This window comes from Athene cunicularia, assembly GCF_003259725.1.
Source record: "Athene cunicularia isolate RWA chromosome 7 unlocalized genomic scaffold, athCun1 chr7_part1, whole genome shotgun sequence".
NCBI classification, from domain to species: Eukaryota; Metazoa; Chordata; class Aves; order Strigiformes; family Strigidae; genus Athene; species Athene cunicularia.
Window position 1 is genome coordinate 25,662,603 of NW_020799107.1, and position 18,143 is coordinate 25,680,745.

Genomic DNA, 18,143 nt, shown 5'->3' on the forward strand with positions numbered 1-18,143 from the left:
CATATGGATTAAATTCTCCATGCAATTTTGTGGTCCATGTCAGTATCCAGGGCTGGATCTTCACTCTTCCTCACAATGCCATGCATGGTGAGCAGATTTATTACTCCAAAAGACAGCTGGGTGACTGATTATTTATCTTGCCCAAGGTCACAGGAGTCAGTGGTACAACTAGAAATCCTGCTAACTCCCATACTCAGTCCATGGAAACCTTGTTTCTCACCTAGTGAAGCTCACAGCTGAGTAATTTCACTAGAAAAAAACCCACAAATTTCTTTTTCTTCATTATGTGTCCAGGTGTTTGGGCTTTCCTTGGAAGAGAAGTTAGTACACTGCAAATCAGGATGTTGATTTACAGCACTCCAGCTACAGTGTACAAAGTTCCTATGTGCATACTCTTGATACGCATCAAAGCAATTCTTCGCAGCGTGGCTGCCTTTCTGAGGTACACCATGCAGAACTTCTCTTACAACATGCTAAAGTGAGTTGATGAGAATCTAGCTCACATTTACACAATAAATGTAGATCCTAATGGCTGGTATACTAAGTCCTACAATATTTTGGAGCTTGTATGAACTAGGTGAACAGGGTGATACTAATTCCCACCACCTATGAACATGGTCACTTTTTTATCAACTTAATATCTCCTGAATAGCCAGACTAAGGAAACGTCAGTGGGGTTTTGACATGTCCTCAGGTGGGTTTTAATTGTTTTTTTCTATTGCAATGGTCTTTTTTAGTTCATGACTCATCCCACATTCTAAAGAGTTTTTATATTTCTCTCTTCTGCTGTTTCCTATACTCCTTGTGGTTTACACTACTGCCTTGATTTGGATGCTTTTATCCCCACTCACTTTCCTTTCTAGAGCATTACTGAAGGAAGAGTCCCAGTGACAGGAATGTCATTGTTGGTTTTGTTTTCTATTCTCATCAAGTCACAGATAATCCTTTTGGTCTATTGGCAGACCATATGCTGACACAGCATTCCTCTGGTTTGGTTTTATTTTGCTTTGTTCTAATTTCCTGATTATCTGCACTGCCCTGATCCTCTATATCCTTCACTATTTCTCCTTCCTCTCTGCAAGAAAAAAAAATCTGGCATGCTTCCCTCATCTTCCTTTGTGAACACTGAGGCAAAAAAATTAATTTAATTTTTTTGCAATATCTGCCTCTTCTGTCACTAAATTACCCTTGTCATCTCCTAAAGGCCCTTCACTGACCTCTTGTTCCTCCTGTACTTGAAAAACATCTTAATCTCTTCTTGCAATCTTCCTTTTGTCTGCCACATACCTTCTTTTCCTTTCCTTATTTTCCCTGACTCTTTTCTTTCATCTTGCTGCTGCAATCTTTGTACTCTACATTTTATCTGATACTTTTCACTACATGGAAATGCTTTCCAAAGTCCTTTTCTATTCCTCCTTGGTTAGCCCAGCAAGGGACAGAAAGTCCTTGATTCTCAGTTAACCTTAATGTTCCCTTTAAAATTTAAAAAAAAAAAAAAAAAAATTAAAGAGAAAGAAAAAAAGCCTGGCTATGTTTGGCATGGCTGAAGCTTTGTTTCTTGACTTTGAGCACACCAAGCTGAGGGGGTAATTGAGAGCCCACAAGCCTGTCCCACCTTGTACAGGCAGAAGGCCTCACTCAGGTGCCATGAGGGGATTCAGGGGGAGAAATCAGCTTCCTCAGCAGGACCCCAAGCATGTCCCTGCCTGCAGCATGGATCTGCCTCCCATCTGCTCTTGCTGTGATTTCAGGTGACTGCAGAGTCCTTTACGGAAGGTCCCTGCCATCACCAGCTTGAAGGCAGATGGCATTTGCAGGCAGCCTTAGCACCTTTGCCATAATGAAGCAGAGCCAGCTTCAAGTCCATCCTCTCTAGGATTCTCCAGGTGGGAAGGGACTGAGGTGTAAAATAGGCTCAAGCTTCGGAAGATTCAGGTTTGCTGGGGCTGTCACATGCATACTCTGCACCACACTGACTGGATCTGGGCATAAAGCAACTGAAGTTGTTCTATAATTTTCAAATTGGCCTTAACTGATAATCCTGGAAAGCTGCTCACTCATAAAAACAAAGATGTTTAAGGTGAGAAGGAACCACCGTGATCATCCTCATGTGTCCTCTTCTACCAGTTACAACATGTTCATAACCTCTGGCTGAGCTACTGTGTCTTGGACGGACATCCATCTGGCACTGAGACACTGGTAGTCTTAGGGGCCCTATCAAGTGACAGAAAACTCATCACATCCTTACACAGTCCTAGAGGTTAATTACCCTTCTTGTTTAAAAACATAGGTTGTGTCTATTCTAGTTTGATTTTGTCTAGCTTCAGCTTTCAGTTGTTCCCAGTTTTGGTGGGGACATGTCTCTGTGTCCCCTTGTGAGGATCACATTCTCAGAGTTCATGTGCCAGTGATGAGTGTGACAGAGATTTAAATCATTCAGTATTATAAAAAAATCTAAACATTCCTATTGTTGGTGAAACCATTCAATTTTTGCTATGAATCCTATGGTCTCAATAACATGTGGCAAGGCATTCCACAGACTAAAACACTCATAAATGTGGAGAAACACAATTTATCTGCACCATGGGTCTACCTGGAAAAATGAGCCCCACACAAATCACAGGAGTGACAGAATGTAGATGGAACAGGAGTAAACTGAAGGGCAGCAGCAGTACCTGGAAGTTAGGGATGGGGTTTAATGTTGGCAGCCAGGCTGATCTTGGGTTTTCTTGGTAACGGAAAGGGCCATTAAATGCCTGAGTAATGGCACTCAGATTGAAGGCACACACTGCTGAGGCAGCTATGCTGTTTCTGGAAAAAGGGAGAAAAAAAGTCAATTTAATCATTAGAACATTGACATTTTTATCATAACAAACTACACTCAAATAAAATACATGTAAATTGCTATGTAGATGTACAGTGATACCAATCTCACGGGGAGTAAAAATAAATAAATAAATTGTAAAATGCAGAGGGCTTGCATGACAATTTTGAGAATGAATTTTAAACTTGGTTTTAAAATGTCTGTGATTTAAGGGCCACAGAAGCAGTTCTGACAAGAAAGGTGAATACAGTTTAATTTGCATGGATTATTTGTGTCTGGGTTTATTTTTTTAACAACCCATCTATCTTTATTGATTACAAACAACCTAATTTTTAATCTCTTGGTGTTTCTCAAGGTGAAATTCTGTTTCTACAGGATCCTGAAATCTTCAGCTATAAAATATATCCCCAAATATTTGTTGATATATATAATTTTATTTTTATATATACATATAAACATATTTTAAAAAATACACACATGCAGGGGAAGGGAAACAGTGACAGTGCAGGCTGGTTGTTACAGCAGCTCAGCACGCAAAAAAGGTCTTGCTAATATGTGAAAGCCTGTTTTCAATGATCACAGTTCACTTCTTTGTGTTCCCAGATGGGAAGAGCATCTGTCTTGGGCAGACTGTTCACCACACATACACCAGCCAGGGGAGGCATGGATAGGGAAATGCCACTTAGGAAGAACTCTTTGGAAGGGAACTTATTTTAGGGATGCTCTGCTGCCCAGTCAGACTCGCACACAGATCAGTCAGCCTTTGCTGCCCCATTTCAGTCATGGAGGACCATTTCTGCAAGGTCCTGAGCAGGCTCAGCAACTTTTCCCTCAAGAGAAATGGTGAGGGCACCTCACGGAAGCTGGCCCAAAGAGGGATGTTTGCTAAGTGGTAACCTGAAATTCAAACCTGCTCCCAGCTTTCCCTTTCTCCTCTCCTTTTTTTTTTTTTTTTTTTTTTTTTAAAAAAAAAAAAAAAAGGAAAAGAACATTTAGAGAAAAAGATATCAGAATAAAACTAAAAATAGGACTAGCACAAGAGACTGACTTGTCACAGTGCCTTTTAAATAACCCAAGCCCTGCTGTATGTATCTTTCTGCTAATTAAAGCAATTTGAATTCTCTGAAAAGAACACTTTTTTTTTAACTAAACCAATAATTACACTCTCCTGCACAAAAAAAACCCAACCAAAACCTCGCTCCACCATTCCAGGCTGGAAAGCAGAACAGATTCTTTCACAGCATATTTCTTCCGAGCAGTACAATATCAGGAAGAACTTCTTGCTTTGCCTTCCCATTCTCCCCTCCCACCCCTGTCCCTTCCATCCCGGGAGTGATGGAGTAGCTCACTTTGAACATGTCAAAGCAACGCTGGGCGAACCTTTCTCCACTTTTGTCTGAACACCGCTGACGCAGTGCATGCTCACAGTCGGCAGCTCTTAAGACAAAGCTAATGATGGATGACAAGTAAATGCCTTGAGGCACACATGGAAGAAAAAAAAAAGAGAATGAGAAAGAAAGAAAAAGGGAAAGAAAGAATAAAACATTGCTAGTCTAACTAAAATATTTTTTTTAATTATATTTTTAGGGCTCTGCTAAGGACTCTACAGTTTAGCCCATTCCCTTTGCTAGAGAGGAGAAAGGAAAAAGGTTTTCCATTAAATCTGTAGCCCATTTTCCTTTTCATCTGTGGCCTGGCATATTTCCCATCCCTCCATACGAAAAGTTTGATCCCAGTCTCAAGCCAGTGACATCAACTTGTGCAGCTGGCCCTTGTGTTGTCCTGGTGTGAAGTGCAACCTCCTTTATTCCCACATCCTACTTCCTGTGATTAACCAAGTAGTTGAGAGAATGGGTTAAGTTCAAGGAGGCTTTAACATTGTCTCTATTACCTCCCAGAAAAGTTTTAATAAAAACATGCTAAATATTTCATCAGCAGTTTCCCCAAAAAGCTCTCTTTCCCACTGATTCATCTGGGTATAACAACATGAAGCAATAAATCTATACGTGGGTGTTACCACAACCACTAACACTGCTTTGTTATAAGATGACCCTAAATGCATTAAACATGAACTTTCCAAATAAAAATACCTTTAAACAAAAAAAATCATAGTTTTGTGTTGCATTGGTATTCTGTTATAACGAAACTCAGACTGAAGCATACATCAACCCTCTTTGGTATGCAGAGCTCATGCAGCATGACATAAGTCCCGGTGGAAGTTAAAAGAATAATTACCATTATTTCTCCAGTCGGATGACAAATTGGAACATTTTCACTTTGAACTCTCAAAAGAACATCATGTTGTAGGCCCAAAACACTTCTTGATCTAACTTCAGCTATTATCAATAACTCATTTCTTCAATTACACAAATGTTACATATTCTGTTGTCCTCACAAGATGCAAGAGAGAATGTACACCCATAATGTATGATGAGCGACTTAGGTGTAAACCCAAAGGAGATGGGTAACACTCATCACATCTCATGTTAAACCTGGGAGACAGACACAGCAGAAGAGAACTCTTCCAACCAGTAAGCCTATGTCTCCCCACTTATAATCCAAAAACTGTACTGATTTGATAAATATAGTACAGTTATTAATAATTTTCTTATTTCCAACTTCTGTTCTTGGTTGGCTAAATGGAGAATGAATAGATAAAACATTATCACTATGGGCCTGAAAGTCCTCTCTGAATGGGAAAAAACCTCCCCAAAAACGTGTCATCTCAAATACCCAAAGAAGTAGCCAAGTTTCCTTTTAATGTTCAGGAATTTTGGCTAACATCATCTGAATGTTTTTAGAGAACAACTCATGCTCCTTTCAGTCCCAAAACAGATTTTCCCCAGTCCACAGTCAAGGTGGAGTACTCAATCTTGTTTATTTTTTCTAGTTGCTTCTGCACTGTTTCACTTTTGGCTGATGTTGGTGATGGTACTGCAGGAACAAAACATGGAAGATTGATAAGGGTGGCCAAACACTTACCTACTTCTTGCATTTACAGAGCAGGAATAATATTTACGCTCTGTTGACTCTCATAGTGAAACTCCCAACAGTGCTTTAGCTCAAGAAGATGGGGCTGATGTTTTGTGACTTCAAGGGCTGAAGTTCAAGCCCTGCCACACCATCAAGTGACATTTTAAAACAGGAAGGCCTATACTTCAGTGGGGTTTCACTTCTTTGGTTTGCTGTGGGCTTCCTGGAAACAGACCCTTATTCATATTGAACATTACTCCACTGCACACAAAAACCCCAAAGAAGGTGGCTACCCAGCATGAGGAAGGCACTTGGAGTGTTTGTCATGTGGAGTAACTCACTCAGAATTTCATTCTCAAGTTCACACATCAGGATAACACTCCCCTGGAGAACATGTATTATTGAAACTCAATACCATGCAGACTGGTTATAGCTTCAAACTTATCATCCTAGCCTTGGGCTTCAGAGAAAAAGTTATTTGAATTCTCCTGTCTTAAAAATATATATTATGAGTTTTTTAATATATTTTTTAATTAACTCCTCTTCTCCTTTCTGCTTTCACAGCTACACTAAATCATTCCAATTACAAGTTTTTTCAATATCAAGCCAAGAAGAGGTGATTATGAAGTTTCAGAAATCATGCCTTCCCCTCAGAGTTCTAACACTGCTTTTGATTCGTGGACTTGAAACAGTCTGTAGCAGAGGTAGAGTCCCCCTTGGAAATGTCAAATGCTGTGTAGCCTGCATGATCTCACTTCTATAAATTGTTGATCAACAGCAATTTATGTTGATTTCAGTCTAGGCTGTTGTGATCCCATCTGCCTCATTCTCCTCCTTCCAGTCCTTCTCTCCCAAACATATTTACCTCTCCATCTCATGGGCTAGCCCCAGTGTTCGCACAATTGTGTCAAGATTGTCCAGGCAGTTAGCATGGCTGAAAATTAATTATATTTTTCTGTTGGGTCATTTTTAGACCAGCTCTCTGAATTAAACAGTAGCATTGCAACTGCAAAAAGTCAGAATTCTGTCACAGGCCAGGTTTATATCTAATTAAGCTACCGTAGAACTGCACAGTCACCTTTTATGCACTCCATGAATCTATGAAACATGGATTAAAAACATTGTCCTAAAGGCAATGTTGCCATGCTGGATAACACCGACCTATCTATTCCTCCACATTAACCAAAGGATGTTTCACACATGATTGCTCAGACTGTCTAAGAAATCAGGATATTGTTAGTCTCAGATTGTTAAGGATAGAAAAAGGGCAGTAAAACCCGTGCAACTTACACATTAGTAGTGAAGACACCATAGATCAGATCTTGCTCAGGAAGATAGAAGGTGCTTTGCAATTCATTATAATAGAAAGGGATTTCTCCAGCACGGGAGCAGTTCAGCCTGGCTTTCATGAAAGTTGTCCATGTGTCCTCCAGCAAAAATCTCCCTCCAATATCATTTTTGCAAACCCTTGCCACACGAGAATACACTGTTTTCCCACAGTCATGTTCTACCGCATTCTCACGGAAGAAGAAGTAGGTGAACAAACCGATGTCGTAGGCAGCAATAAAGTTAGGCTCTGAAAAACAGACATTTGAAGAGATTTATGCAGGTCAGAAATCAATCCATGCTCACTGACTAGCTCAATGCATTACATCGCCAGCTCCCTTTATGCAGGCTGTCAAAGCTGGGACTACAGGAAGTTCGAAGTCAGCAGAGGACATAAAAACCGTAGATGGGAATAATGATATACGGGGGTACAGCTCTCGATCCATTTTTCAGATCTTGGAAAGACCCCATTGTTTCCCCACTTTACTGGCAAAGCTGCTACTGATTTCAGTGAAAGCAGAGTTCAGCACTTTGCATATGCATGACGATTCTCTGTACTTGTACTCATTTTACAACATAAAACATTCCCATTGGGTTCCTTCACCTATTCACTTCTGAAGTGCACCTTATGATGTGTTAAATATGCTGTGTGCATCCGCCTGATTCCCCAGACTGCTGCACTGAAACATTCAACCTGCTCTCCCAGCACAATCACATCTGGCTTTTATCATGAAGCCCTTCCAGTTTCTAGGCACAAAAGATTGTCTTATGTCCGTAAAACAAAACCACGCCACAGACTGGCAGCATTGAAACAAGCTCTTCTTAATTCTTTTTCTCCTAGAATTATTGTTATTATTTTCACAAGAAATGAAAAGAACCTGGAATTTGGTTTGTAGCTAATATTTTAATTGGGCATTTAACAGAGCTTTAAAGAGTGCGGTCTTTTATCCCAACAGTTTCTTCAGCAAAGGGAAAAGATTGGCCAATGAATAATATTTGACTAAACAAAAAAACCCTGTTGGTTTTATAGGGTGCTTTTACAATGTTCATTTCTGAACAGTGCTCAAAGGAAGAAGAAACAGAATTCCTTTAATGCTGCAGCCCAGGAATGAAAGGAGAACAGAGTCATGGCAGAGGGAGTGGAAGGCAGGCTGATGCTGCTGCAAGGAAGCTTCAGGAGGCAGATGATGGTGCAGAGGGGAGGGCACTGCAAAGCATCTCCTGTCAAACTTTCTCCTTCAAACAAACAGTGAACCTTAAAGGGAGCATCTTGATCACCAGTCTGACCTTCTGTCAAACATGAACAAGAGTTTCACCCTGTAATTCCACCATCAGATCCTGTAGCTAACAGGTGAATTTGACCACATCTTTTGAAGGAGATCCGATCTTACTGGCTTTACATCCACCACTTTCCTCAGTGACTTGTTCAAATGACTAAAGACTGTCCCAGCTGCAACCTGTACTTCTTTTTCCATTTGACATTATCTGGTTTCAGCTTCCAATCACAGGCTCTTGTCATGACTTGTCTCCTAGATTAAAGAATTTTATCCTGCCAGAAATCTTCTCTTGATGTAAGTACTTCCATATCATGAACAAAACACCTTTTATCTCCTTTTCAGAAAGATAAATTGAGCTCCTTAAGTCTCTCACTGTGAGGCAGGCTTTCCAAGCTTCAAATCACTCCATGGCTCTTCTCTGAATCATCTTCAAGTTTTCTGTTTCTTGTTGAAAAGTGGCCAAAACAGGATGAAATTACTCCAGTGTCACCAATGCTGCACAAGGTTATAAATCCAAGAGTCACGTTAGTCTTTCCATTCACAGACTAGATACTCAGTTTCAGTTTGTCTTTCCTTAAACTCCCCTGTTCCAGTCTGGCTTTCTTCTGAATTCTTCATTCACACGCAGACATAAAGCACATATTTCTAATGAGTCTATATGGGTTATGCTGCTTCTTGGTCCTAACTCATAGTCTTGCCCAATTATATCCTTCTCCTAAAGCTCTGGATCACCATATTGACTTCAATATGCCTGCAGAAGCCTAGTTCAGTCTCATTAAGCTCCAGGGAGCGCACAGTCCCACTGCTCGTATCTTTGATTGAAAGGTCCTGAAATCCAACAGAAAGATTCTGAATATCTTGTCAAATTACCTTAGTCAAACGAGAGGGGGGGAACTGAGATCTCCATTACAACAGTCTGCTAAGACAAGATGTGCTTTGCCCCAGTCAGAAGATGTGGACCCAATGCAGGAATTACTGGTTGAAATTCTATAGTTTGCTTGATGCTGGGTATTATCACACTGGGGTAACAGCTGCTTTTAATAACTACAAATCTGCAACAGCATGGGTTCACATGGAACTTAACATGCTGTGAAATTTCTCATTTTCAGACTGATCTTGCACTGAAACCAATGATCTTCAGCTGAGTCAGTGGAAGTTCCACTGTGCAGAACTGGGTCAACAATATGATGCTTTAAATTGGTTTTGATCTTCAAATCTTTGAGTGGTTTTCTTGTTAAAATGATGTATTTGGTAATCTCACAAGACAGAGGTGCCTATATATGTTAAGTAGCCTGTAAAACTCACTTTCTAGATTTGAAATCAACATCTCTGAAATACTTCCAGGCTATTTTTAAATGTCTTCTAAGCTGCATTGATTATTGCACCGGAAGCCCTTCCCCATCATAACTCTGAATCTCAATATGAAAACAGAGGGAAAGATTTACAAGCCTGTCAAACTGACTTTAATACACCTCTTGCTCAGTTATGACCCACATGACTTTACCATTGAGCCATTTGGAGTTGTATTGTGCTGTCCTAAGTGGGGGAACATTTCCAAGGCTGCGGTAAATAGCAGGATCCCGTCCAGAGAAATCAATTACAGTTGCAGCATAGAGTTCTCCTCGTGATGTAATCACAGCTGTCGAGTTATGCCGAGGGTCGTATGGGCATCGAGCCACTCCATTAATTCTGTCAATGATTTTGCTAAGATTTCCTACCTGTATTTAAAAGGAGAGAGGAGAGAATTTAAAGAGCATCTGGCTTTCTTACTGGTATAGAGAATTCAGTTTGCCCATGAGTACCTGCGAGCAAAACTCTGGTTTTAAAAAATCAGGCAGCTATAAGAATGTAATGTCAGTGATGACTGTAAATTGATCTTTACATCCATCGTTTGCCAATGTAATAAGAATGTAATGTCAGTGATGACTGTAAATTGATCTTTACATCCATCGTTTGCCAACATAAGAAGTTGTGTCTGAGCCTCACTGATCCTACTGCTTTGTAAGAAGGGTAATTCCTCAGCCAGCAAAGCCTGTAGGCCCCAACCCACTCGGTGTAAGCGGGTGCTCCTGCTGCTAGCACAGGTTTCTAATCTTCCAGACACCTCCTGAATGCATACTGGCATTAAAAATATAAAAATAAACATTGCTCTGGACCTGCTCCTGCCTCCCTTGAAGCCAAAGGGAATTTTGCCATTTATTTTAAGGAAACATTGAAGTATTCAGCTCAGGAGGTACTCACAACTAAGCTTGCCTGTATTCCCCACTTTCAGCAGCATACCCAAGGCTTACATGAACAGCACTTTGTCCAGATCCAGTTTACCCATAACACGAGTTTTTTGTTCTCCACCTGCACATACACCCACTGGCCCCGAAGCAGCCCAAAGGGACTCAAAGAAGAAAATCAAAATAATTTCAGATCAGCTGCATTTGGAACATATTCTCCACAGCCAAGATGCCCTGCCAAATGACTGGCCTTCCCCAGAGCATGTATCCAGCCCTCCCCATCACTGTAAAAGAGGCAAAACAGACCTGTCGACTGGAACACACTGGTGAAAAGGCATTGGTACCACAGGTAAAAACCTTCTTGCCATAAACAATCAGCACTCGGACATAGTTCTGGCACTCGTCCTATAGGGACACAAGACAGAGAAAAAGCATTTTTGAAAAGGAGACTGTGGGGTTATTTATTACATTAAAAAAAAACCCAAACAAAACCTTTATAGCAACTGAAATACCCCTTCCTTAGCTCTAACTCGGGCTGAGGTTTGTTGCATCAAGCAGTGCATGGCTGTAGGGAGTTAGTGGTCTAAGTGAGCAAGCCCAATTTGCTGGTTATTTCTCTAATAACAGCCCTGCACAGTCCCTGGATAGGATGTTGTCCATCAGGCTGTACTCTGCATTAGCTACAGAAGTGCCTCTTTGTGTGCTCTGCTTAGACTGGAGGAGGAATTCTCTCTCTCTTCATGGTGATACTTCTGACCTATTTTTCCTAGTAATGCTGCAGCTTTGAAAACACTACCTGGACATAAACTCCAGTGAAGGCCAGTGGGTCCATCTGCACCGTAACTCACACCAGTCCCAGCAGGAAAACAGCAGGATTTTTTCTTTAATAGATCAAGCTGGTCAGGAGAATCTCATGCTTGAACAGGCTGTTACTTTCCTGCCTCCTGCAAGGATTGCGTGCTCAGGATTTTCCATGGTAGAAAGAGTTTCTCTTTCAGGCCAGACCAGTGAGAAATACAAGTCCCCTCTTCTCAGCTGCACAACCACTTGCTGGTACAAATGAGCAACTCCCTCCACATGCCAGTCCCCCAAGGTGTGGGGCTCCTGTCGTCCCACACTGGGGTAGGGGTGGCAGCACAAGATCGGATTTGGCTTTTTTTAGAAAATCTTCTTCATGTTGTTGAAGAGAGCCATAGTCTCTCTCCCCACAGCCTCATATCCAAAAACCTGTGAACTGCAGATCAGATTAACTGAGCACCTCCAGGGAGTTAAGCGGTGGGGAAGAGGCCACGTGAGGCAGGGACTTTCTAACAGTAGGCACAGGGAAAGGGAGGTGCGAGACTAGCATGCAGCTCCCACAGGCAGTGCAAGAGGCACAAGAGCCGCCAGCCCCAAGGTTCATCCAAACAGTTCTGATGAGAGATCTACAGCGAGCCTGGCACCAGCCTGCCTGCCCCGGGCTCTGCGGGCACCTCAGAGGAAAGGAGATGAGCAATGGCTAATGACTGGCACCCATAGGGCTCCAAGTGAAGAAAGTCTATTATAATTACTGTTTAGGAAACTTGGTAAAAAATAACAACCTCAGCTGGGTTATCCTGGCTGCTGTGCTTTCCCCCCTCCAATAGATCATAATTTGCCACTAAAGTGAGTTTACAGCTGGAGACACTGCTTCTCCTTCTGTAAGGAGCAATCTCTCTGCAAGCTTCCCTGTCTCACAGGGCTCCACACTGTTGATCATTTCCCTGAAGACTTCATTTGCAAGATTCAGCAGTGTGAAAACACTCCCTATCATCTGTAAAGGAGGAGGCTTGCTTAGCTGGATGACGTGCTATCTCCTTTCATTTGCTGTATGGAAGTCAACTTGTTGAAGGATAGCATTTAGCAGAAACCCACCAGCGTTAGCCGCAGAGAAGCGACTGCATGGGCATGACATGTGGGGCTTGCTTTTGAATGGAGAAGATCACAGGATCTGCACTTCAGAGCCATCCCAGGAGCACTTACCCAGGGCAAAGGGGCTCCCCCCAGCCCAGGCAGTGGCTACAGAGTGCCACAGAGCAGGTCCTGCCAGTCTTGAGTCTCAACAGGGGCTCTGGGGATCAGATAAATAATACCTGGCACTCAAAATGAGAGCTTAAATTCATAGCTGGGTCGATTCAGCACTTCCTGTTTCAGAAGCAAATCAGTCATGGTGTCTGTCTATCTCAAGGTCTATGAAATAAGACCTTGAGAAGCACCGTCCCACCTGCTGTGTGTTGAGAACAGAGGTCTCTGCCTTTAATGAGACAAAGGGCTTGCCAGCTCTCTCCTGTCATTGTTACATGGTGCTGTGAGCCCTGTTAGTTATTCCCTGCCCTAGAGATGTCTACATTTCATGAGTGAGTTAATTCCTCTTTCTGTAGACCACAGTTATTCAATCCCACATAATACTAGGACCACTATATATTTAACTGCAAAGTACTAGAAATTCTTGAGAGGATGCTATCAAAAAAAAAGATATGGGCTCCTCTCCCAACAGGGTTTTGGTTTCAGAATATGATTGATTTGGCATCTAACCCGGAATGCAGCTCTGCACCCAATTTCATACAATAAGAGAACACCCATCTGCTCCCTCCACTTCCACCTTTCTCTGCTTTGTGCAGAGTCTGAGCATAGCTTCTGACCTAAACCAGCTAATAACATTTATGTTGCTGGACCCTTTCCTACCTAGGTACTTCAATATATTCCTAATTAAACCCTGTCCTGCAGAAATTTAAAGTCCTAATTTGCAGAATTCTCTTCTTTGCATAGAACTATATTAGAGATTAACAGACTTCAATTTCTATCAAAATCTTCCCAGCTCAGAAAACAACACACAAAAAAGACTTTCTCTGCGAGGTCATGTGCTGGATGGTCTTCTGGAGTCTACTGACAGTGATGCATCTGTTGCACACTTTACGGCATGGTGCAGTAGCCTGGCTTAGTAAGGATGTTGGAAGATGGTAAAATACTGTGTTATTTTAGGCTAATTAAGCATGGTTTTATTTGTACCCATTCAGTCTAAAGCAGAAGTTACTTACTGAAACCGAGGAGAAACCAGACTAGCAAATGTATCTGCTGCTGTCTGAACCTGCACCAGAATAATTAATCTATGATTTCCAGCCCATTCCCAATTGCAGTAGCAAAGACAAAAGAGCACAGTCAGTATGAATGAAGTGTTAGATTGGAAACATTTGACAGCTGATACTTTTGAGGGAACTAGATGCACCAAGCCCACTAATTCTTTCACTGGCTGTAAGAGGCAAAAACTGGGGTGACTAGTGGATGTTTCTACTCTGCTTAGATAACAGTGCTACTAGGTGTGGGCCATACCCAACCATAGTTATTTCTCTGAATTAACTGAGTAGGCATTTTCCCTGGACCTGCCTTACTGATGATGGTAACAGTGCACCATGCTCCTGGAGGAAGATCAATGACAGTATGTATGCTTCATACACTGGTCTCAAAGCAATTTATACAGCTTAAAGTAATGCTCTGAAACAGATGTACATTATCTGCCCTGTTCTCTCAGTTGGGTGAATCAAAACATGCGGGTGCTAAAGGACTTGCCATGGTGACACACTGAGTCAGAGGAGATCCTGAAGAACGCAACAAAGGTCTAACTACCAGACCACACCTCTCTAACCTGTCTGGCCTGAAGAGGAATACTGTGCTCATCTCATATTTCTCATTGCTGCATGACGCACTGCCAGTAATATCAGTCTATGAAAACCTCCAACAAAAGCAAAGAAGAAACTGAACCACTTAAATGCTCCAGCTTGCAGGACTTTTCTCAAGACACTGCCAGTGAGATTCACATAGTTAGATCCTCTTTCTACTCTATTCTCAAAATAACTACCAAGGAACAACCTCCTCTCTGTGTTCTTTAAACTAGCCTGGATTTGCTCTGAAAAGTCATTCAACATGCTGCTCTCTGCAACAATTCATAGCTGAGACAACTGGTGAGTAGAATGATCTCACAAAACCCTACAGAAAATGGGAGCTATTTAATGCAGTTTCTTCCATGTGGTTAGAAAACTCTAGGCATGCAGGATGCAAAATTCAGACAGGCTTTAATACAGCTGGAAAATCTGGCAAGCATGAATCCAACTCTGTCCAGACAAGACAATATTTGGATCCTGCTCTCACATTATGGAGCAGACAGTTAAATCTGTGTATGATCAGTCTGCAAATCTCATCAACAGAAGATATTATTTGGATTAAGAGATTAAGGATTTAAATAAAGGAGGAAGACTGGGTATTTATATGGTTAATGAGAATAACCCAGTTATATTAGTTGGGATTATTATTAAATACATGGCAGAGCTGATAAAAACCTGTGGCTCACCTCCAGAGCATTAAGCATATCTCTGATTTTCCTATGAATTGTGTGTTACCCACTCTGGAGTTCTTGCTCCTTCCTCAAAATTATCTCATATTGGTCCCTTTTTTGAGATAAGACTTTAATTTGAGCAGATACCACTTTTCTCCAGCCTAATGACCCTTGTTTTCCTAGAAAGGAAAAGTACATGACTTCTAATTTGAGAACCAAGAGTGGTGCCCTGTTACTCTCTTCAATTTGTGGACAGATCAGCAAATGGAGGGGCTGAAGTCCTGCCAGATTTGGTTTGAGGTAAAATTCAAACAGACATTTTCAGGATGCTACAAATAAAACAGCTGTAGGTGCCTCTTGAGATGTTTCATTTTTCGTCTCTGAACACTGGAGTTCTTAAATGTTATAAACTCTTAATCTCATTGTACAGATGTATTTTTATTTTGGAAGCATAACCATATATAAGCACTACTTTAACTGGCCTTTTACTTTGAATAAATCACTGAAGCCCTGTTGTCAGAGATCTCCTTCTAATTATTTATATTTTTTTTAGGCTAACAGTATTTCATCACATACTGATATATTTTAATCATAGATTAAAAACACAGTTACACACTGAATGAGAAAAATAGCTGTTTCAGATGGTCTGCCATCCTCAGTAAAGAAACAAAAACTTCTGGAGTACAACCTGGAGTTCAAAGAATAAGCTAGAAGAACTCCATGTTACTCCTTCAGTGACATTTTAGGGCGAAGCAAACATTTAATTTATCTGTTGCAGTTCATCACATTTTGTTAAAAAATAATCAGGACCTAACATGTTCTCGAGCACTGTTATTACACACTTTCAGTTATCTATATTTATTTCTTTGGACAAACAATTCTATTAATTGGTTAAAGCCAATGCCCCAACCAAGCTGTCTTTCTCCTTCAAGTGCAATTGATAGCAAAGAGAATTGCTAATGATTTTTCCAGCGAAGTTTTCTTTAATGGACTTGAAATCAAATTTGGGGGCTGATTCTGCATTGATAGCTTAGCAGAAGTACTGAATATAAGTTCAGATCTCTAGGAACATCTGCAAAGGGGGAAAAATATCTGACTGCCCCCCAGTTATTTCTGTTTGCCTTGGGATTTATATGGTGCCTATCCTACCTGGATGCCTATTATTCATAAGTGGTGTGGAGATTCCCAGCTCCTCTAGCTAACCAGAGGGCACATCCTCTGTGTAACACAGAACCACCTGAAGGCCTGAAACAGCTGATTCCTCCATTAGCTCAGCATTTTCTGCACCAAACCCATTTAGTTGAGCTGAAGTCTTGGGCTAGGATTTCTCTTGTGTGAATCATAAGATCCTCCAGCATCAGGACATCATACAATCAAGGGAAGAAACTATACTGGCAATACAGCGGGACAACCACCAGCTGGATGCCAATCAGACATTTCTCTCGGTTCTTTCTTGCCCCAGAAATGTTATTAGTGTGTCATCTTTCTCCTGTACTACACAAAGCTCTTAGGACAGCACGTAAGAGCTGCCATTTTCACTGTCATTTTCACAAATGGTTCCCTTCCATGTTTTGAAATGATGGTGTGCTGCTTTTGGAAACTTAACAAATAATTCTGTGCTTAGACAAGACAAAGATTGAAGTGCTCGTGTTTAGAAAGTCACAACTTTCCACATGTTCAGGCAACATTCCTTACATGTGGATGTGGACTGTTATGCAGAGACAAGACAATTACAAACTAGAAGCTGAGCAACTCCTAATGAAATGAAATACACCTCTTCCCCTTCTGTTCTATCCATCACTCATTTTAACTACAACCTCTGAGTGATTTTGTTTGGAAGACAGAACAAAAGGCAGCATAACACTGACTTTGTTCTCTGCATCGTATCTCAGTAATGTGGATGTTTTCCAGGGTACAATTTTAAGGTGCTGATCTCGATACATTTTATAAATGCTGCAAAAATAAGAATGATTACTCATGGAAACCAACATGGATCTCCAGAGACATGGTAAGTAAAGCATGTACAATTATTTGAGGAAACCACAAGTTTTAGTTGATAAAAATAACATAAATGAAAGAGACTTTTCAGAAGTTTTAATACCACATGATATATTGCAGAGAGTTAATTTTAAAATCATGTTTAAGAACTTTACATTACATTACATTAATGGATTAAAATCTGATAAATTACTGGGCTGAAAAAAGTCCTCAGAGTGAAATCATTCATGAACTTGCTGTTTTAGCAGTGCCCCAGATGCAGTGGTACTAGCCCAGTATCAACATTTTTCTTAACAAATGTTTGTGGATAACCCAAAGATTACAAAAATAGTAGTTACCAGTGAGGCCAATGCATCACTATATATATAGTGATATATGCTAGAATTGTTAGTGAGATGGACTCAACAAACAAAATATATTTTTATAAGATATTATCCTTAAAGAACAAGGAACAAGGGGACTTTATGTATAGACTGGGAGATTACATCCCAAGACTAGCAACTGTGAAGAGGATTTAGTGGTCACAGTGGCTAGGCATGATCTGCTATGGCAGAAGAGCTTATGCAACTTCCATGTATATGAAAAGGAACAGAGGAGGGTGAATAAGAGGTGGAAGACTGTTTTAATCACACTCAGGCATTAGAGAGATTGACAAGGGAATACGGGTGAAAAACTGGATTGTGCAGAAAACAGACAAAAAATATTCAAGGACAGTAGAAAAATGACTTAGAGAAAGAGGCTTGGGGAACTCAGCCTAAGTATTGATTTGACAAAAGCATATAAGTGCCTTTGTGAAAATAAATATTGGTAACTAAAGGGCTCTTTAATCTCAGAGAAGGGCAAAATGAGACCCATGCACTCAAAACTGAAGCCAGATCCAAAGAGGGAATAAAATATGTGTTGCTAGTAGGGAAGGTGGTCTGCCATTAGAACAAGACAGCAAAGCAGTCAGCCCATCTGCTTCAGGCCTTCAGTTCAAAACTTTTTGCCTTCTTTAAAAAGGTGCAGCAGCCAAACAAAAGTTACTGAGCTCAGTTTAGGAAGAGGCAGGTGAAATTTGTGGCCGGAGCTACACAAGGTATCAGAAGAAATAGTACCTTCTAAACTTAAATCTGGGACCCAGATTTCTCATCTCCCTTTTCTCTGGCCAATAGGTACTCAAATGTGGAGTA

At 40.9% G+C, this 18,143-nt stretch overlaps 1 protein-coding gene across 6 annotated transcripts in view; it reads right to left on the reverse strand.

Moving 5' to 3' along the window:
- SEMA5B (semaphorin 5B) overlaps window positions 1–18,143 on the reverse strand; it is a 217,578-nt gene that overhangs the window by 79,539 nt on the left and 119,896 nt on the right. For all 6 annotated transcript variants that reach the window (XM_026852819.1, XM_026852816.1, XM_026852815.1 and 3 more), the window contains 4 exons: window positions 10,932–11,030; window positions 9,905–10,118; window positions 7,088–7,373; window positions 2,676–2,811 (listed from right to left, as the gene is read on the reverse strand). In XM_026852819.1, coding sequence (XP_026708620.1) covers window positions 2,676–2,811; window positions 7,088–7,373; window positions 9,905–10,118; window positions 10,932–11,030 — 735 coding nt within the window. The remainder of the gene's footprint in view (window positions 1–2,675; window positions 2,812–7,087; window positions 7,374–9,904; window positions 10,119–10,931; window positions 11,031–18,143) is intronic.